General features: G+C 46.4%; 7 protein-coding genes across 9 annotated transcripts; 5 read left to right on the forward strand and 2 right to left on the reverse strand.

Moving 5' to 3' along the window:
• Positions 1 to 6: 6 nt before the first annotated feature.
• Positions 7 to 1,242, forward strand: LOC116161056. The gene has a single exon (XM_031474252.1). The coding sequence runs from the start codon at positions 42 to 44 to the stop codon at positions 999 to 1,001; it is 960 nt and encodes a 319-aa protein (XP_031330112.1). The 5' UTR covers positions 7 to 41; the 3' UTR covers positions 1,002 to 1,242.
• Positions 1,243 to 1,317: 75 nt separating this feature from the next.
• LOC116161054 (probable ATP-dependent RNA helicase DDX55 homolog) lies at positions 1,318 to 3,356 on the forward strand. The gene is made up of 5 exons (XM_031474250.1): positions 1,318 to 1,531; positions 1,578 to 1,747; positions 1,794 to 2,789; positions 2,835 to 3,021; positions 3,070 to 3,356. The coding sequence occupies exons 1-5, from the start codon at positions 1,378 to 1,380 to the stop codon at positions 3,339 to 3,341; spliced, it is 1,779 nt and encodes a 592-aa protein (XP_031330110.1). The 5' UTR covers positions 1,318 to 1,377; the 3' UTR covers positions 3,342 to 3,356.
• A 4-nt stretch (positions 3,357 to 3,360) lies between these two features.
• On the forward strand, positions 3,361 to 4,017 carry LOC116161057 (probable peptidyl-tRNA hydrolase 2). The gene is made up of 3 exons (XM_031474253.1): positions 3,361 to 3,533; positions 3,580 to 3,742; positions 3,786 to 4,017. Exons 1-3 carry the CDS (start codon positions 3,399 to 3,401, stop codon positions 3,989 to 3,991), a joined length of 504 nt encoding a protein of 167 aa, XP_031330113.1. The 5' UTR covers positions 3,361 to 3,398; the 3' UTR covers positions 3,992 to 4,017.
• LOC116161058 lies at positions 3,959 to 5,680 on the forward strand. The gene is made up of 2 exons (XM_031474254.1): positions 3,959 to 4,099; positions 4,141 to 5,680. Exons 1-2 carry the CDS (start codon positions 4,027 to 4,029, stop codon positions 4,485 to 4,487), a joined length of 420 nt encoding a protein of 139 aa, XP_031330114.1. The 5' UTR covers positions 3,959 to 4,026; the 3' UTR covers positions 4,488 to 5,680.
• Positions 5,545 to 8,662, reverse strand: LOC116161055 (SH2B adapter protein 2). The gene is made up of 6 exons (XM_031474251.1): positions 8,204 to 8,662; positions 7,891 to 8,155; positions 7,698 to 7,843; positions 7,043 to 7,409; positions 6,148 to 6,417; positions 5,545 to 5,683 (listed from the first exon to the last, which is right to left on the reverse strand). Exons 1-6 carry the CDS (start codon positions 8,536 to 8,538, stop codon positions 5,582 to 5,584), a joined length of 1,485 nt encoding a protein of 494 aa, XP_031330111.1. The 5' UTR covers positions 8,539 to 8,662; the 3' UTR covers positions 5,545 to 5,581.
• LOC116161052 (PAX-interacting protein 1) lies at positions 8,604 to 13,874 on the reverse strand. The gene is made up of 9 exons (XM_031474244.1): positions 13,694 to 13,874; positions 12,356 to 13,639; positions 10,957 to 12,146; positions 10,678 to 10,913; positions 10,200 to 10,307; positions 9,867 to 10,153; positions 9,590 to 9,821; positions 9,337 to 9,541; positions 8,604 to 9,288 (listed from the first exon to the last, which is right to left on the reverse strand). Exons 1-9 carry the CDS (start codon positions 13,787 to 13,789, stop codon positions 8,712 to 8,714), a joined length of 4,215 nt encoding a protein of 1,404 aa, XP_031330104.1. The 5' UTR covers positions 13,790 to 13,874; the 3' UTR covers positions 8,604 to 8,711.
• A 1,306-nt stretch (positions 13,875 to 15,180) lies between these two features.
• On the forward strand, positions 15,181 to 19,606 carry LOC116161059. Of its 3 annotated transcripts, none has more exons than XM_031474256.1 (9): positions 15,181 to 15,380; positions 15,430 to 15,553; positions 15,614 to 15,761; positions 15,814 to 15,989; positions 16,157 to 16,479; positions 18,514 to 18,634; positions 18,678 to 18,842; positions 18,889 to 19,288; positions 19,336 to 19,606. In XM_031474256.1, exons 1-9 carry the CDS (start codon positions 15,304 to 15,306, stop codon positions 19,566 to 19,568), a joined length of 1,767 nt encoding a protein of 588 aa, XP_031330116.1. In that variant the 5' UTR covers positions 15,181 to 15,303; the 3' UTR covers positions 19,569 to 19,606. The 3 variants fall into 3 exon arrangements, with proteins under 3 accessions (XP_031330116.1, XP_031330115.1, XP_031330117.1); XM_031474255.1 differs by having other exon boundaries at positions 15,182 to 15,380; positions 15,430 to 15,562; XM_031474257.1 differs by having other exon boundaries at positions 15,183 to 15,380; positions 15,430 to 15,566.
• Positions 19,607 to 20,472: the final 866 nt, after the last annotated feature.

The raw sequence follows: 20,472 nt of genomic DNA on the forward strand, positions 1-20,472 counted from the left end.
GCTTTGTGCACAAAGTAGCAAAATACAGCAAAAAAGAAATCATGAACCCTCGACTAAACATGATCAACGACGAACTGGTCGCGTTTTTACAATTCTGCAAGAAAAGCAAACTCTCTGACGAAGAAGTGGCCGTCATAACTCGACCGTTAACACGGGCCCTCGCCCGAAACAAAATCAAGCGAGGAATTTTACATCTGCTTATACTTTTACTACTTTCGTTAGCAGTCTACTACGTATCCACCACGGAGATAGTTTCGTGGCATTTATCGGCAATCGGACGTGTGGGACTAATCAACCTGTTACCCATATGGAACTGGAGGCACTTAAAATACGAAAAATGTCTCATTCCGACTAAGACGGACGACGTACCGATTCCCTTGGCCTGTGAACTGTGCGAAATCAACAACTACATAGACAGCGCTTACGACATCGATCCCGAAAGGCTCGACGATCTCTACATCAAACTACACAAAGCCCTGATACTAAACAAGGCGATGACGCCGAACTGGTACCTGCCAGAAATCGATACGGAACCGCTCTTCCACGGATCCACCCCATGCAAGCTGTCGACGAATGTACGCACAGGAACACCTACCGTAAAGACGCTCGTCGACAAACTGGACGACTTCGAACGCTACTTCCTCCACTTTCAGAACTGCGATTTCGAAGCGGTGAAGGCCTTTCGGAGGTACGCCCCGAAACCGGCGGTGCTACCGGCACGTCTCTCCCCGACTAAGTATAGCTGGCTGCTGATGAGTAGGGATTACAACGTGACGAACTACAAGACGGTTCAGCTCGTCGAACCCATCGCACTCGTCGGGCAGATGGTCGGCTCGAATTATTTCAGTTTGCGACCGAGAATGAATTGCGAGGAGCACTGTCCGGTGATCGAGGTCGCGCTGGAGGAAGGCGAGGTGTTGCTGCTGTCTTCCATGTACGACTTATTCTATCGCCCCTTTCCTGAGGGTGAGAATGTCGCTGTAATTTTGGAAATGCATTGATAAATAATAAGTTTAAAAATATAAAATTTTGAATTCAATATGGCGTATACGAGGAAAATGTCATACATTGCAGGTTTAATACAACCAAAATTCTCTTCAGAATGTGCTATTCTCATTTTTTAAATTGTACGCTGTAAGTCTAAAAAGCTCTGGAAAGTATCTAGAAAGCTGTGGAAACAGCCTAAAGAATTCTCTAAAGGCTTAAAACGCTCTAAATATTCTTGAAAGCTACTGAAAAGCATTTAATTTACGAATTATTTGTATAAATAAGGTCGTTTGTATGTAAAATAGAATTGTATACAAAATAGCACGTTCCTCTATCTAACCTCAATCTTTAAACATAACCTTTAAAAGTAAACACTCCGTTCAATTCAATATGAATAAAAAATGGGAAGAATTAAACGTTCTCTTACACGAAGATGTGAAACGTGCGATAAAATCCTTCCAGTTTCCAACAATGACACCCGTACAAGCTGCCACCATCCCCCTTTTACTTGGGAAAAAAGATGTCGCAGCACAAGCAGTTACGGGTGCGTATTCCACTTTCCAAAGCTCATAATCATATTTTCTCGGCAGGTTCTGGTAAAACTTTAGCGTTTCTAATACCTCTATTGGAATTACTAAAGCGACACGATGATGAAGACAAGTTAAAACCGCACCAGGTTGGCGCTATCGTCATTTCACCCACACGCGAATTGGCTTTGCAGACGTATTCGGTCCTAAAGCAGTTTCTCAAACACATAAAAGTAAGTAGCAATGCATCCCAACGTGAAGCTACACCTTTATCTTTAGGGAATCAGAGATGTCCTTTTGGTCGGTGGAAATAACGTCGACGAGGACATACAAAATATTGAAAAAAACGGTTGCAATGTCTTAATATGCACACCCGGCCGTCTTGAAGATCTGCTAACGAATCAACAGCACAAGCTGAACCTAGCACAAGCGGTGAAATCTGTGGAGCTGCTAATTTTGGACGAAGCCGACCGGCTGCTCGACTTAGGATTTAAAAGCACGATCGACAACATTCTGAACTATCTTCCCAAGCAGCGGCGAACCGGTCTATTCTCGGCGACGCAAACGAAAGAGCTGGACGTTTTAATCCGCGCCGGATTACGCAACCCTGTCTCGATCACGGTCACAGAAAAGGCGTCGCAAAGCACGCCCGTCTCCCTCAAGAATTTTTACGTCACGACGAAAAACAACGGCAAACTGGCAACTCTGTTGTCTTTCCTCGAGGCCGACAACGTCCAGAAGGGACTGCTCTTCGTGCCGACGTGCGCCTGCGTCGATTACTGGTCGCACGTACTCCCCGACTTGCACGCCTCGCTGCCCGTCTTTGCGATACACGGCAAGATGAAGGAGAAGCGGAAAAAGGTGTTGGGCGATTTTAGTCAGGCCGAGCGAGGTCTGCTGATATGCACGGATGTGTTGGCGCGCGGAATCGATATTCCGCAGGTCGATTGGGTGGTGCAGTGGGATCCGCCGGCGAGCGCCGCCGCTTTCGTGCACAGGATCGGGCGTACGGCACGTCAGGGTAACGAGGGTTCGGCGTTGATTATGCTGTACGAGTCGGAGGAGGCCTACGTTGATTTCATACGTCGCAATCAGAAAGTCGAGGTTAATGCAATCGCGGATTCTGCCACCGACGAGTTGGTTTCCGAGCTCTTGACCAAATTGCGAAAGTTGCAAATGGCCGATCGCGACCTGTTCGATAAAGGCACCCGTGCTTTCGTGTCTCACATCCGTTCGTACTCCAAACACGAATGCTCCCTGCTACTTCGAGTGAACGTAAGCCGTGCCAGCATGTAACCGATAGTTCAGTTCCCCTTGCAGGAATTACCCCTGGCGGGAATGGCGGCGAGCTACGGTCTGCTGCAGCTGCCCAAAATGCCCGAGCTAAAGAACAGGGACCTGTCCGAGTTCCCCGCGATGCCCGACTTCGACATCAACAAGCTGGCCTACAGGAACAAGACGCGCGAGGAGCAGCGCAAGCTAAAGCTCGACATTTACAAGGAGACAGGTGAGCGGAACGATGCGCGGCTTTCGATTTCGCACGATTTCACCTTAGGTAAATGGCCGGGTAAACGGAAACCGATCCGTGCCAAGCAGTCGGAGGCGTGGTCCAAAGCCAAGGAGCAAAAGGAGCTGAAACGGTTGAAGCGAATGAAGCGTAAACAAGCGAAGGTGGAACGAAAGGGCGAAGTCTCCGATCGCAAGCGAAAATCGGCGCTGAGCGAAGAAGATATGGCGGAATTAGCGAAGGATATTGCTTTGATTAAGAAATTGAAGAAGAAGAAGATTAGCAATGAAGAGTTTGATAAGGAGATGGGGATTGAATAAACGTCTAAAACCCTACCTTGTTTTCTTTGGCACATAACCTCACTTCTTGCTTCAAGTATGGATCTTGTAACCAACAGTATTTTATCAAGTTCGGTGGCAATCTTCTCCTTGGGCACTGTGATAGGGGCCTCCTCGGTGTACTGCCTCATGCGCAAACCCAAACCTGCAGTACCAACTTCGGAACGATTTGAGGTGAGGAACCGTCGGTCCCCCATCGTCTCGGCACAAATGCGTTTAGTTTCCAGATCTAAAAAACGAATATCGACTGATACTCGCGATACGCAATGATCTCAAGATGCAAAAGGGGAAAGTAGGGGCGCAATGCGGACACGCTTCCGTGGCGGCCTATGCGAAGGCGATGAAATTGAAACCGAAAACGTTACAACGGTGGATGCAATACGGTAATTGCGCATTTAACTGTCGAAAGCTGAACTCACCTTTCAGGAGGCACTAAAATTACGGTCAAGGTAGACTCCGAAGCCGAGCTGTTGGAATTGGACAAACGAGCGAAAACCAACGACATTTTGTCTTGCGTTGTACGGGACGCTGGACAGACGCAGGTTGCCCCCGGCACTAGGACTGTTGTAGCGATAGGGCCTGCCCCTAAAAGCGAATTAGATCAAATTACCGGTCACTTGAAATTATACTAATTTCGTAATAAAATCACATAACCTCACTTTGTGTTATGGCTTTGGTTAGGGAGCTCTCCTTCGCGCTTTTAAACGATGCGGAAGAGTCCTACAAGCAGAATGGGAAATGTAAGCAAGTACCAAAGGCGATTTTACTAATACAAGTGTAGTTTTAGAAGAGGTCTTGCAGTCGTTACACGACGTTTTCGGGGAAGTCTTCGTCAAGTCCGCCGACTTTTTGGAAACTGGGGAGGTGGTGCGCTACGAAACGCCGAACGCCATACGCGCCGTGCTTAAAGTCGGCAACAAAAAGGAAGTGTACACCTTGTTCGACGATATTAACTTTTGCCATTGTGGGACGTTCGCGCGAGTTTTATCCGGTGAGGGCCTCTTGACGTGCGAGCACGTTCTCGCCGCCAGGTTAGCTCGAATTAGTGGCAGAATGAAAGTGAACCGTTTGACCGACTTGCAGTATGTCGAGTTTGTGAGCGACTTGGTCGACTACATTAAAGAGTGAGGAATCTACAATGTGGTTATTATTCTCGGAGGTGGTCTGTACCACAGTTTGAAGCCCTAGCTAGGTTTAGTCTCATTCTTTTAGGATGTTAAGAACATAGCACTAGGGGGGTATAATCCCCCCCCCCCAGCAGCCGCAGCAAAGAGAAATTTGATGACAACCGTCATGGTAGTTCTGGGGAAAAGGTAATTGATCCCTTTGTGTGTGCTGCTGGGGTATTCTATACCCCCCAGAATTACGCTTTCCCCTAGAGCGTTTGTAACAATATGCTTATGATTATTTTGTAGGGGGGGTCATCTTTTCCTTTTCTGGGAATTATTCCATACACGAGAGTTCTAAGGGGTGAATGTTTTGGGGGAGAACATAGCATTGGTTTGTTGTAACTAATTACAGATGTAATAGTGGCTTTTTGGTGGTGGATACATTTCACTTTACCGGGTACTGGATAAAGCCTTTGAGAAAGGCTCCACTCTTGCGATTAACACTCGATAGACACAGCACCAACTAGTTCTCCGTAACTCGAATTAAAACATTCACTTTTATATTACTTTTCTAAACTTTCTTCCACAAGAACTTTACAAGCACGAAGGCTGACTGTCTTTCCCAAAAAAAAAAACCGATAACGGCTGACTGCTAAACACTAAAAAAGCAACGTATGCTAAGCTTGCTTAACAACCCTTCCCTCTTATCCCGTCCACTCCTCCATCTTTATTACAATTACAGCGCGTCTTCGATAAAATCACACCTGCTTATTTTCAACTTAATTAGCTTTTACGCAGCGATAATGAACTTCTTATCGGAAGACCGGATTTAAAAGAGATAAACTTTTACAAAACACTGCAATTAATTCCAGATGTCCCTAATTTTTTAACACATAACTGAGCAATAAAATAAACAAAATACAAGATTATTTAAACAAAACTCAATAATTCAAATGCTATATTCAAATTTGTGTTCAATCTAAATTAGCGACCGCATTTAACCTTAAAAATACTGGGGCCCCGCTTCAGTGGACTACATTAAATATTGAGAATCTAGGCGGTTTTATTATTTCTCTCTTAAAATACATTAAATACAATCGTACATCTAAACAATTAAACGAAACTGTACTGGTTCTCGATCGCCCGATTTGACGCCTCGTTAATTTGCTCCAGAGTCGTCTCCTGCGTTCGCACACTGCCATTGTGCGTCTGTATCTAAAAATTGCAGGGAATAAACGAAAAACGAAAAAAAGACGACGACGACTTTATTTACACATATTTTGTACTTTATAAAATGTACTCGGCTGTTAAAATATACTCTTTATACGTTTAAAATAAATAATATCCCATATATACATGAAATACTAATTTGTGGCGCTGACAAGTTTACAACGTTTAAGTATTCTGCCTCGATTCATATCAATGAGAGTTTTTTTAAAGAAATAACTTGGGTTAATCAGTTCGAAAAATCACAGTTAATAAGCAGTCTATCTTTCAAAAAAAATAAAATAAAATAAAAAAATTGTTACGAAAAGAGACAGAGAACATTCGGAACGTAAATAAATTACATCTGCTAAAAAGCGCATTCACAACTTAAGACATAAATAAAATAAAATATTTACAACTACTACGTCATTAGCTCTTAAACAAAAATAAATGTCGATATAAGACTATCTCACTTGTCTGGCTTCTGGAAGCGCGGCCACCCGCCTACTGTCGACGGCGGCGCCGCCGCCCTGTCCCCGCCCTACGGAGCCCTGCAGTTGGCTGCGTGCATTCGGATTGACGACGTAATCCGTTAGGGTGACGTCCGAGTTGCCGCCGCTCTCGAGCGGTATCGGCTGCTGGCGGAAGTGCTCGAGCATCTCGTAGATCGACTGGAACCAGAAGTGCTGAACGCGGCACTGGCCCTGCTCGTTTATTGTCATTCGTAGATGCTTCGCCCGCCCCTAAAAACGGTGCGCTTGTTTACACTTTCAGTGAGGCTCCCAACACCGGGGCGCCCAATAATCTAATCGAAAATGGTCAGCGCCATCTGTCGGCGACTTACAGCAACTCACTGTATGCTCTTTTTTGTGTTAGAGGGTCAGAGTCGTCCTAGTCCAGTCCTTCTCACCACGTTTTTAACTCTGCTGGGGATATTTCCCCCCCCCCCTCCCCCCCATAGAATACTATTTTGCAGAAGAGGATTCGATCATTTCCCCAAAAAAAAGAGTCCCAAGAGCGAAGTTTTGCGAGGGCAAGTGTTACCAAGGAATCTGGGGAGTATGGAATAGCCCCCCCCCCCCCGTATATGATATACAGTGGTTCCATAGTCATATTCAGAAAACACCCATGACACTAAGGGTTAAAGGGAAAGGGTCGTCCAGTCTTTCTCACCATGTTTTGAACTCTGCTGGGGGGTATTCCAGACCCCCCAGTCCTATGGAATACTATTTTGCAGAAAAGGACCCGATCATTTCTCCGAAAACTATTACGGGAGTCCGGAGAGCTAAATGTTTTGCCGGGGGAAAGTGTTACCAGGGGGGCTGGGGGGGGGGGGTACAGATTGCTAGGGCTCATACAATAACATACCTGGAAGTTAAATGTGAGTACGAACTCGCCCGTCCTCGTCTCGCTTTGCCTCACTAAAAATAAACCGTGACCTGCCACCCCCTCGTGCAGGACAAGTTGCGCCGCCTCCGACCGTCCCAACGTGCCGTGAAACCAGAACTCCTTCTTCAGCGTCAGCCCGATGTCCTTCTCGAAACCGTCCTCGCCCTGAAGGCAAATATCGAAATTACTATTGGACGATAATCGATCTCCGCTTCGATTGCCGGCGATGTGTCGAGGGGGCAGCTCGGGCGCGTCGCCGTGATAATCGGGCTTGCCCGCGTCCATGTGGGCACCGTCGGGGCCGGGCGCCGACCGTATGCAGTACCGTATGGTAGCCAACCACGACCTGCGACACACCTTTGAAATTTCCACACCAACTAAAGTCCCGAAACAGTAATAGTTAAGCTCCTCCCCACTTTTAAATACAAGTTTTTTATTGGTCAAATTTGCTTTCAATTGTATTGGAAGTGTGGCTTAACGTCATCTGGTCCGTGAATATATTACCATTGAATAAGGAATTTGAATAGAAGGACAATGTAATTTTTTTGCTGTCACAGTCACGCCAACCTAATTTTTGAAACAATTAATTTTATGATTCATCGACCTTCTACTCAAATTCTCATTAAATCCGTACCTCATATCGTCCGTATCGTGCGCCTCAATAACAAATTCCATATTATTGACCGCCTTCAGTACAAATGTGTTCTCGTGGTCCGGCATTTCGAGCGCAGTCGTTTCTCGCGCTTCGGTTATCAGCGCACAAAAAACACCGCTTCTGGGCTACGAAAAGTATAATTGGCAAGCTCCGGCGAGACGGCAGCACTTACCTTTGTACTTTTCGGCGGGGAATAAAACTCGAGCATATAACCGCCGACCGCCTTGACCAAGGCCAACCGGCACCGTTCCCATTTAGGCGGCCCACCCGGCTGATCGAGGCTCTCCGGCGTCGAATAGTTAACGATGCCCTCCTTGCGGCATTCGACTACGATTTTTGCCAGCTTCGTTTTGCTATGGCTGCCGCTTAGTTCTAGTTCGTCGGAGTGCTGCTTGTGAAACAGGTCTTTGCCTTTCCGTAACATTTTGAAACTTAGCCTACGAGAAACTAGGTATAGCGAATTAACTAACCGAGCACGTCCGTACCTGCGAAAGAAGGGCTTGTGATGCAATTTCGGCGAGGTCTCGCCGTTTTCTGAGACGGAATCGTTCGGCTCCTCGGCGTGTATCGTGCCGCCGTTTACCAATTTATGCCCATGCGGTTTGCGTTTGACGAAGTCCGTTTCGAATTGCTCGCTGAAGCATTCGATGAATTTCTTTAGGAAGTCTTTTTGTGTTAGATTTGAGCGCGCATTTTCGGACAGATTCACAGAGATGAATTGAAAACAACTTTTGGAGAAATCCTGAGCGGCTACCGTTGCGTGTCGTTGGCAAAATTCGATCCAATTGTCATTATTTAATGTGTCCACGGCAGAAGCCATTGTTTATTTACTAAAATAAAGGTCGATTTAATAAATAAGTCGTATTTTATGCGATTTTTAAGCCATTAAAATTATAGATTTATTTATTTGAAGTAAATTTGACAATCAATTTTGACAGCATCATATAATACATATGTATAGGGTGTTTCTGTATACAGGGCGGGTCAACACAGTTAACGCCGCATTTCGCATACTTGCACCGCGTAAGGTTCAACTTCGAAAGTTTGTTTTAAAATAGCACTGTAAATCAGTTCAACATTACAAACGGTCCTTATTTTATCCTTCTTGTTTCTTAACACGTCATAGATCAAATGCAAGTCATTGGCGTGCGTTAAAATTATGTAACTGTAGGGCGAATTCAAATTTGTTATTTCAATCTGCGACAGTGTTCGGCGGTGTTTCTCCACGCTACCGCCACAGCTCTCGATGAGCTCGGTCAACACAGTCTTGCTTGGAAACACGCTCGGCGTTATGTAAAAGAACTTCCCCTCGAACAACTTGTTGCGGTTTCGCGTTAACAACGTCTGATTAAAATCGCACTTATATTCACTGTTAAAATCCTTGGTGTCCAACGAGTAATTGACCGGATCAAGAAACTTATTCGCCGAATGCGAGTCGCGCAGCCACGACTCGGGTAATATGTACGCACCCGAGCAGATGCAGTGTAGAAGTTTGTTGGTCCTTCCCAAGTAGGGCATCACTAAATGTGTGCAGTCCTTGTGGCTGTGCGCTAACGATCCACCTAAGTCTCTGCAACAACGGAAGTTAGTCCCCCACGCCACAGTGGCGCCATCTTACCTGACGATCGCGTTTAGATCATTAACGTCCGTAAACAATGAGAAGAGAATCCGATGCGTCATACTTTGATTTTGATCCTCCATGAACTCGTCCTCCTCCTTAACCTTCAGCTTTTTGGGTTTCTTGGGTCCCAAGACCGGCGACGGACTGCGTTTGACCCGCTCGTAGGACTCCTGCGAAATATTGATCGGCATCTTCCACGCGTCTGAAACAGTGCGTCAGTGAGCGCTCGCTCGATGTACTTAACACTTACGCATCAGACTCGGAACGAGATTGGGCTCGAAGTTGAATGACGGCGGATTCGGAAATTGCTGATACTTGATGTGCTCGAGCTGGTTGAGCGCGCTAAAGTGGCCGAGCATCACGTCGGTTAGCCACTGGACGTTGACGACAGGCGTCGCCCACTTTTTCGCGTGTACATACTTGGAGCCCTCCGCCTTCGCCGCGATCAGCAGGGTGTTGTGTTTCGACATGTAACTCGTAAACTGTAAAGCTCAGGTTGGAATTTCGAGCGGTAACGTCGCGCTTACCGTGGCGCCGATGTACTTGATCATGTGCTTGATGCGGTTGCGTTCCGAATTGACGAAGCCGCTAAGCGAGATTAGATGTTTCGAGGCGGGGGTCGTGTCGAGGTACATCGTCGGAAGATGCAGGGCGGTCCACGGCGGTAAGACCTGCTTGCGACGCAGGACGTCGGACAGCCAGTACAGCGTCACGCATCGTTTACAGTCGCGAAGCGCCTGCATCACGACGCCGTGACGCTGAGTTTCGCATAGAACGTGAGTAACCCTCGAGCAATACTGCTTTTCGACTTCCCCTAAAATTACGCGGGTTAAATTACGCACGGTCGGCGCAGGCGTTACCTCCATGATTTTCAATCTGTTCTTGCCAGTTTGGAATCGACTCCTCCAGAAATCTATCGAGCTCGACAACAACAAAGATACATCCGAGAAGAAATAAGTCGGGAGGAACTGCAAATAGTCAATATCGCTATTAATTACATTACTCATAGATGTTGACTGAAGTGTCATTGAGACACGGTACACTTGCATGGTGACCTGCCATGTGCAGAGCAACGTATCGGAGGCTTCCATATAGCTAAACGATTAGGGTGAGGGGCAGGATGTGGGACTTCGGGGCTGTTTCTTTTGTTTTTTTTTGCGACGGTTTGAAAAGCGTGTATTTCTTTACGCTAAATTTTCGGGCAGTCAGCCTGTGTATGTGAAGCCTCTTTTTTTTCAGCGCCTTGTTTAGTTTTGTTATTGTAATTTTTGTCCTCTCTTACAACAAACGCGCTGCCTAAATATAAGGAATATCCTTGTAAAGATCGGACGTACTTACGTTTAAGATTCGGATTGTGCCCATAAAATGGGCCTTGACGATGCTGTATCGGAATGTTGCCCCGCGGCGAAAATTGCAGGTGAGGCGGCTCACTGGGCGGCGGCACCGATATCGAAGGCGGCGGACGTATCGTCTCACCGTTCGGCGCGGTGATCGTCCGCCGTTGATGCAACCCGAGGATCTCCTGAGGGCGGGCGGTCGAGTTCAACGCGGCATTGTGCTGCGCCGTCATCAACCTAGACGAGCCATTTGACACGCGCCAAGAAGATCGACACTTACCTGAGCGTTCCGGCGGCCGACGGTTCCTGTATGTTTTCGGTCGCGCCGACCGAGGTACCGCCGCTCTGCAGACGAATGCTGAGCATATTCGCGAGGGCGGTTTTCGTTTTTGCGTTGACGACCAGCTGCTGCTGGGCGACGGCGGAGTCGGTCGGCGCGGTCGTCGTGACCACCTCGGCGGTCTGCGGTTGACCGATCGGTCGTATCGCGTTCGGCGGGGTCGTGACGGGCTGAGGAATTACGGCGACCTTCTGCGCCTGGTCCCTTTGCAGTTGCAGCTGCTGGATGCGGAACTGCTGTTGCCGCTGTAATTGCAGCTGGTTCGCTTCGTTAAACTGAGGTGGGGGCGCGGACTGCTGTATCGAGCTAAGTGCGAGTGTGTGCGGTACGTTTGGTGTTATCGGCGAGTTCGGTACTGGAGTGGTCGGTTGAATGGTGGACTGCTGCAGCATGACTCCTTGCTGCTTGGCTTGTTGCTGCAACCACTGCATTTGTTGTTGCGGATTGAGTCCTTGTGGAACTGGGCCTGAGCGGATTAGCACGTGACCGGTACGCTGCTGCATCTGCATCTGTTGCTGGCGTTGCTGCAGGAGAACCTGGCGTTGCTTTTGCTGCAATTTGCTTATGAACAGTGCCCGCTGCTCGGGCGCCATCTGTTGTAATTGTTGGTGAGTTTGCATGTCCAATTGTATGAACTGCCTTTGCGGGACGTGCGGTTGTTGAGTGGGCGACCATTGGATTCGAGGTCCTTGCTGTTGAATAATACCCGTCGGGTGCCTAACTCCCAATTGCTGTTGCGGCTGCTGTTGCTGCTGCTGCTGTTGCCAAATAGGTTTACTTTGTGGGCTTGGGGTGGGCGTTTGCGGCGGCTGCGGGACGGTCTGAGGTTGCTGATTGACAATGATTGGTTTTTGCTGTTGATTCAGTACAACTTGTTGCTGGTTGATGGCGTTGAATTGCGGACGGGCTTGGGTGAAAACGTTCTGCACGATCTGCGGCTGTTGCTGGGTGTAAGTCGGAGTGGGAACAAACTGATGTTGCACAAACTGCGCGTCGCTCTGTTGCACGAACATCTTCTGTTGCACGGGTTGATTTTGTACCAAGATCTGTTGCTGGTTCACCACCTGCCCCAGCTGCAGATTCTGATTTGGCGCTTGATTCTGAGCCAAAATTTGTGGCTGGTTTATCACCTGTTATCAATAATACACAATCTAAAGAGATTTATTGTTGGGGAAAGGTAATTAATTCCTTCTCAGTGAGGGGAGGTATTCCATACCCCCCAAAATCTTTAGGAAATTGAGATGTTTATGATTTTTGTAGGACAAAGGACATATTACCATGGGGTCTGGGGGGTATGGAATAGATTTGATGACAACTGTCATGGTATAGTCACACATACCGGTTGCTCCAACTGTTGCGTGTGACCCATCACTTGTTCCAGTTGCTGAGGCTGACTCAGCACCGGTCCCAATTGCTGATTTTGCCCGATAAGAATTTGCTGACCTTGCTGGCTAGAGAATTGGGGCGGCATCGCCTGTCGATTTCCGATCTGTTGCTGCAGCTGCTGCATGTGCACCCCCTTATTAATACCGAAAGGCGGCCGCTGCAACTGCCCGAGCTGGTTCATATGCGGACCGGCTTGCATTTGAGCGACGGGCAGCTGCATCTGCACCTGCCGCTGCATGACGGGCGGCGCATTAAATTGCGCCTGCCCCATGTGGGGAGCCTTATTAAGCTGCTGCTGGTGCTGTTGCTGCGATATGTGAGACAGCAAATTTGCGCGTTGCTGCTGAAATCGATGCAGGTGCGCGGTGGAATTAAACGGGGCAAACTGCGGCGGGGCTTGTCCGATTAACGCATTCTGATGCCCGACGTTGTGAGCTACGGGAGCGGGTTCCGAGACGACGACCTGGTTTAGGAAGGCGCGTACTGGCAGAGAAGGAGTTTGCGGGCGTACCAGCGCGCTCGCCTGCGTGGCAGGGGCGGAAACCCGCGGGGACGTGAAACTGGGCGCAACAACGTTCGGCGGTACAATTTCGGTAACTTTGGGCAAGCTACTTGGAGACTGATTCCATGGCATTCTCTGCTTTAATTTGTCTAGAAGTGCTCGAGTCGTATCGGGCGCGTTTTCAACTTTTGCCTCGATTTCGGGCTCAAAACCGGTAATGGCCGTCGTGCTTTCATGCTTTTCGACCTGAGGTACGATGATCAGTTTGGGGTGATACAGCTCCGGCTGTGCCAGGGTTTTCACCCGTACCGATTCCAGAACCCAATCTGGCGTGACCACAGTAAGATGACTCAAACTCGATGCCTTTGCGTACTTCGCAGATGTCGTACTGGCGGTCACTAAATGAGTGCACTGGCTGTTTAGCGTAAACTGCACAACACCCCCGTTGTAATTAATAATGCACCACAGGACATTACGATCATCAACTTGCGAAAAACAGAAAACCAAATTTGAGAACAGTTTCTTATTATCGTAGATGTAAGGCTTGGTGTGTACGAGACGATTCAGTTTGCCGCACATGAGAATCCACTTAGGGGTAACGGCGGGAATCTCGTACAGCTCGTTTGCGTCCGATATATCGGTTTCTTCGGCATTTTGACCGCAGATTAGATGGGTGACGTAGTCGGAGAAGTAGTTCATACGCTCGGCACCGCCGTTTTTCAACAATGCGAGTACCTAAAAGGCCGAAGAAGTGTTAGAGTGGCTTAGCCATTAAGGACCTTCGCTTACGTTGTCCTCAACATCGCCGCTAATGAAGAACTTTATTTTTTCAAAGAGCGAAGCTGAGCATGGTACATTTTGGAAGTCTTCGCCTGTTTCTGACATGTTTTTTACAAATTAAAAAGCATTTTTGCCGAGTTTGTTGATAAAACGACATTTAAAAGGCACCGGATGATCAAGTTGGCATCGTAAGCAGTCATACCAACTGCCACTGTTTACATAGAAAATCACCATAAATGCATTATTCAGGGGCGGATTCGCTATGGACCGTAGTAGCCCAGGGGCTCAGAAGCTGCCAATAAGTAAAGATGGGTTCATAGCTGTCCGTTCATCCGTTGCGTTGATCCGTCAAACGGATAACACATTTTGATAAGGTTCATAGCAATCCGTCCACATTGTACATTTGCAAGTATAATCATAACCTAAACTTTATTTTGTACTGTACCGTCAGTGATTTTCAGTATGTAAAAATGGTACGAAAGTAAGAACACATTGCTATCTGGCATATTACCGTGAAGAACGAGTAGGCGAACGCTGTTAACGTACCAAACATAACCTCACTCTTGTTAAAAACGGACCAACGGAAACGTAAATGTTCAACTTCAACCAGCTTTTCCGTCGTAAACGGACGACGTACGATTTAAAAATTTGCTGTCTTCTGATTGACTAACGGACAAACGGAAACGTATGAACGGAGAGCTATGAACTTACCTTAATTTATCTATCCCTGATGTACCTTCACCCGTTATTTCAGATATGGGCACCTCCTCCATCTCCTATTCTACGGTGTTTATATCCAACCTCTTCCTGATTCTCGGTAGCGATTTTTTATTTCTTTCCCAAAATATCTATGTCCGCAATCCTTCTTGATGCTCCTTGCTATTTTACCCTAAAGCGCCCGATATAGGGGGACGCCTACTGCAGAAACCTGAATGATCGTAAAGTGACTCCTGTAGTCGATGTGGGCCATGACGATTATAAGTGGATCGTCGGGTCCTTCTGGCTATCGTTAGGAGGGACCAACAAGTTTGGCCCTCAAAAGGGGCCCGGTTACCGGGGCAGGCTCCTCGAAAGAGAGAACGACTCCACGCAGGTCCTGGTTGCAGACTAGCTCCTTTTCGCAAGAAGAATAGAGGACTGGGGCACAGAACACGATGGCCAGGAACCGCCGATTCGAGGGTAAAGCATCAGGTCAAGCGGGGTCTGCGGCATAAAATCTAAAGCTGTGGTCTTGAGCATATACAGGGTGATTTCTACCCTCCCTACCAAACTAAAATGGTTACTAGAGGGGAATAGGGGATCAAAATAAACGTTTTACCTAACCTTCTTTAATATTAGAATTTGATCAAAACTTTATTTTAATTGTTACCATTTCAGTTTGGTAGGGAAGTTAGAAATTGCCCTGTATGTATTCAGTATGGAGCTGCTAAAGTCCTTTGAGTTTTGTAAAGCTCTGTAAGCCACGACTTGTTGATCGCTCCCAAATTATTTTGACTTTGAATGCACCCACAACTTTGTTTTGAAAACAAAATGGCGCAAGCGCATTTTTTGAACAAAAGTCCGTTATTTATTATTGTATTTAAAGTGATTTAAAGGAACAATAAACCATTCAAAGCGAAATGGAGACACACGAACGTTTTAAAAGCTGGTTAAAAATAATGGGATATCAAGGCAAAATGCCGAGTAGCTTTGATCCGTAAGTACCCCAATTCGGACTGATCGCATTCCCAGTTGTGAACTTTTAGCTTTTGTAATCCCAACACCGCGTTAATCTGGGAACAGCTTATGCAACAAGTTAAGCCGAAGAACGAAATCGCACGCATTCGTAATAACATCCTAATAAAGCGCTTCTCTTCATCGGAATTGAACGTACAAGTGGTCGGTAAGTTACAATCGTAGCCCCCGTTGTCAAGCGCCCCCGTTTTCCAGCTACAAAACGAATTCAAGCATCCCGTCAAGGAGATGGAGTTGTGGAAGAGGAAACAGTCGCTGTGTAAAAACGTGTCGAACGTAAACGAGCAAATTACCAAGCTCAAATCCGATTTGGACGCTCTCGCCAAAAGTGTCAGGATGAAATGTAAGCGAAAAGTTCGAGTTGGACGTGTGAAACGTGCACGGTGTATGTTTAGATTTGAAGATCGACGTGCTCCGATCGCAGATTCGGCAGGTTCGCAATTACAGTCACTTACTGAATCGGAAATGTGCACAGTTGGGGGCGGAAATTTCAGAAGTGAGAGAGCAGTTGACACTTGCTTGTAATCTGACACCGGTAGAAACCGATTGCGAGAATGACACGGTGGTTTGTGTAAGTAGGCTGTTTTCTTTTGGACCACAAAAAATAACGATTAGCCACTACCTTAATTTGAGGTTCAGATCTGGTCCAAGCTATTTGGCTGACCGATTTTGCCCGGTATCCGGAAGCCGGCAATTTAAAATAATGTGATTCGTGACATTTTCATTGGTTCATTTTAGGACACGGTCCGAGAGTGTATTGCACGCCTTGAAAGGATAATCGAAAGTGAGTCGTGCACAGAGCGACAGCTTGGATCGTCGAGCGATAACGATTCTCTCGGTCTGCTGACGGAATCACACTTCCTGCCTGTACGAGCCAGTTCGCCCGTAATTATGGATGGGACCGCTTACGACTCTTCAATTTCGAAGGACAGAATACTGCAAGATTCAATTCGAGGTCTTTTTGGCTACAATCGTCGTGAAGTATGCGAGTATATTTGCAGGGATAACGAGAGTCAATTGCATGACCTATCGATGGGGGTACTGGATGCGATTGTGCCTATGTAAGTCAGTGGCCACTTGCGGTTGGTCTCGCATGATCCATTTTTAAAAAGCTAGATATCTGTTTTACTGTAATAGCCCTTATTTGATTTCAACTGAAGGCATACAAAGACAAGTAAAAAGTTTAGCGCATTTTCCATGCATTGAGCAGTAGTTCCCCAAAGGACAGCTATGCGCGCTACTAATAGCGTCTATGTAAAGTCACTAGATATAGACGTCTATGGTTAAACTTTAAAAGAAGTATATAAAGTTGGCATTGCGTAGTCCGCGCATGCGCACACATGTTGTGTGCAATATGCGATATGTTTGCATACATTTGCTAGAAGATGCTTTTAGTGTAAGCAAACGTATCCCATATTGTAAACATCAGATTAATGCTCGCATGCGCAGGAAGCGCAATATCAACTGTTATTTATCGAGATATCTTTTTGAAATTTTAATCACAGATGCTTCTGTTAAAGGCAAACATAACTGACATTGCAAAAATTAGATGTGCGCATGCGCAGTCAGTGCCAACTTCTTTATTTATCAAGATATTTCATTGAAATTTTAACCATAGATGCTTCTAGTAAAGAAAAACATATCACATGTAGTAAAAATCGAAAACTACAAATGTCATTATGAAAAGCAAACATATCGCACATAGTAAAAATCAAATCCACGCATGCGCAGACTGCAACTTTTTTACTTATGAAAATCTCTAAAGTTTAACCATAAACGCTTCTAGTAAAAACAAAACCTTTTTACTTGTTCAGATTTTCTTTCTATTCTTAGAGTGTGTACTTTTAAAATATAACATATATGTAGGTTCCACTTGATCCAAGTAAGAACCCTGTTGAATTTGGGGCCGAAATTACTGAATTCGTTCTGAACCCCATATAAATTTCTCTTAAAATCTCGTTTTCTTGGATTGGATATTTGCTTACTTTCGGTGGCTGCGTCGCCTCACCTCGCACACCCGGCGAACTTGGGCTATGGGAGTTTTTTTGGAAATGACAATGGAACCACTGCATATAATATACAGGGAGGTATTCCAGACCCTCTGGTAATGCTTTCACTCGCAAAACGTTTTCAGGACTCCCATAATAGTTTTTGGGAAGATCTGATTCGCTTCTGCAAAATAGTATTGCTTAGGACTAGGGGGTTTGAGGGGATAGGAAATACCCCCACCAAAGCCTTAATAATGTGGCGAGGATTTCAAACCACCCAACAAAGGAAGACTCGACCTTTTCCCTCTAACCCTCAGTACTGTCATGGGGGTTTTCTGGAAATGACAATGGAACTACTGCATAGAGTGATATTCATGTAGAAGTAGACATAGAGATTTCCTATGTCTACTTTTACATGATAAAAAGTCTCCTGAAAGACGCCTAATTATATGCAACCAAAGTAACTATGTGAAACAAATGAGGATCTGCCTGTCATATTAATTAATTTGAATCGCTTTAATAATTAATATGACAGCCAGATCTTTATTTGTTTCAAGGGGTTATTCTGGTTGCATAAAATTAGGCGTCTTTCAGGAGACTTTTTATCATGTAAAAGTAGACATAAGAAATTCCTATAGGAAATCCCTATGTCTATTTCTACATGAATATCACTGTATAATATACTGGTGGAGGGGGTATTCCATGCCCCCTGGTAACGCTTTCCCTGACAAAACGTTTAGTTATCTGGACTCTTATAATAGTTCTTGGAAAGATGAGCAGATTCTCTTCTTCAATAGTATCGCTTAGGACTGGTGGGCGGGGGGGGGGGGTATTATACCCCCCACCCCCCCATGACTTAAAAACGTGGCGAGGATTTCAAACCACCCAACAAAGAAAGACTCAACGACCTTTTCCCTCTAACCCACCGTAATGTCAGGGGGGTGTTCTGGAAATGACAATGGAACCACTGCAGGATACCTCCCCGGTGACGCTTTCGCGCGACCACAAGCACTGTGACACAAGATTAAGTAGAACTGATCTAGCTTTGTAGGAATGGGGGCCTAATTCTGTCACTGCTTGCCGGACTAACACCGGATGTCTTTTTAGGAAGAAAGATAGTTCCACGCCAATTACGCCATCTTTGTATTGGACCCACATCGACCTGGAATTGAAAACGCTTCAATTGAGATCGCGCATCGCCCGCCTCGAAAGCACAATCTCCGATATAGTAAGTGTCTCGCCTATCTCTTAAAATTAAGTTTGTCCCTCAGGATCTTGGGGATTTGACATCGTTATCGAGGGTAAAACCGAGCGAATCCGGATTGACCAGGGCGATTCCGCACTTGCGACACTTGATCAACTCATTCTTGCGTCGCATAAACGATGTAAACTTGGCACAAACGGAAGAGGAGGTGGCTCGGGTCGACAAAGACATCGTAAGCGACGCACTCACTGACACGACGTGATCGGCCCCATTTTCAGATTGGTACGTTTGAGACCGTGGCCGTCAAGCAAAACATGTCGAGGCAAGTGCACGGTACAATGGAGCAGATGCGCGGCGATTGTAGCCTGCTGGCGAGGAAATTGGGGAAGTTCACCTCCGACTGCAATTGGCTGCAGCTATTGAACAACAATGTTTGCTCGATCGAAATCAACACATTCCTGAAGTATCCCCTCGAATATTGCCGAATGACGAAATCGAACCACATGGGCTACCATACCTTTGAGCCGTACGATTCGAACATGCTACAATACACTCTGGCGCTGTTCCCTGACGTTTGGTGCCCGCCTGAGGTGATGCTAATAAACGTAGTTCGTCAAAGGGAAAGGTTGCTGTTTTTAAAATCGTCGGCGTACACATTCAACGCTCGCTTAGAGAACGGTAACTGCCCGCTCTCGAAGAATTTCTGTAACTTGTTTTGACTTCAGGCACGCTCGATCTTCTCGATCAAGAGTCGTACGTAAATTACGCGATCGACAAATTGAGGTCTATAATCAAATCGAAGGCCGGCACGTCCAATATAAACAAAAAGATGCAGGAGTGTCTCGAACTGTGGATCGAAATGCCGTTCCAAAGTTGTATACCCGATACCAGAGTTTTCGAAGGTCTTCCCTATTCGCATTATAGAGATTTGTATGAGAATTATTACAAGCAATTGTGAAAATTACATTGTTTTTGATTAAAATTGCAAATTTTTTTAAGATTGAGGTTAGGAAATCCGAGATCAACCCTTGCACAATTGAATAGCAAAGCTTCCCTCTCTTTATCGTCAGTTGTTGTTTTATGAGAGATTGATTGGTGTTTGGAATAGCGTTGTTCTTCAACCTGTTTCACGGCAGTCGGAAAAGAGTGCCCAAGCGCTGTTGGGCCCCAGATTTCTCCTGGTCAGATATTTAACGTGCCCTGTGTGTTCTTTGGCGTTAAGTTTTAGACGCTTATTTGACATTTTGTTTTTTATTCAGTCGCGTCATCATTATGTATTCCTTCCCACGTTCATAGCCCATAGACATGCAGTGGCCTTTTTGCTTATTCGCTCAATGTGTCCTTTCCAGGTCAGACGGGAATCTAGGAGGGGCCATGACTACTGCACCACCTGTTCAAGAGTCCCCTACATGAGCTCTTTCGCGATGTTAGGAAACTACGACCCCGGAACAATGGCCACTATTAGCCTGCAACGTGCACATAGCTTTGTGGTGCACCAGAAACCTTGCGACAGCCCCTGGAGTGCTTGCCTTCGATCTGAGACGCTTGTTCTCTGACGTCGGACTGTCCACCAACGACCCAGACACAGCCTTAGGCGCAAGGGGCCCACTTGATCCAAGGTTTTACTATCGAGCCGGCGCATCTTGGCTATGTGCGCTATTCTTCTTGCGAATAGGAGCTGGGTCTACCATCGGGTCCTTGAAAAAGGCTCCGTGTTGGTGCCGTCTTCTCTTTCAAGGAGCCTGCCCCGTTACCGGATCCCTTTTCAGAGCCCGGCTTGTGTGCATTTAGAGCAACTGTGGCGCAGTTTTTGAGGGAGGGTAGCATGATGACAGAAGCAAAAAACCTGAAGTGCCTACACG

Source organism: Photinus pyralis, unplaced genomic scaffold, assembly GCF_008802855.1.
Source record: "Photinus pyralis isolate 1611_PpyrPB1 unplaced genomic scaffold, Ppyr1.3 Ppyr1.4_LG10, whole genome shotgun sequence".
In the NCBI taxonomy this organism is placed as follows: Eukaryota; Metazoa; Arthropoda; class Insecta; order Coleoptera; family Lampyridae; genus Photinus; species Photinus pyralis.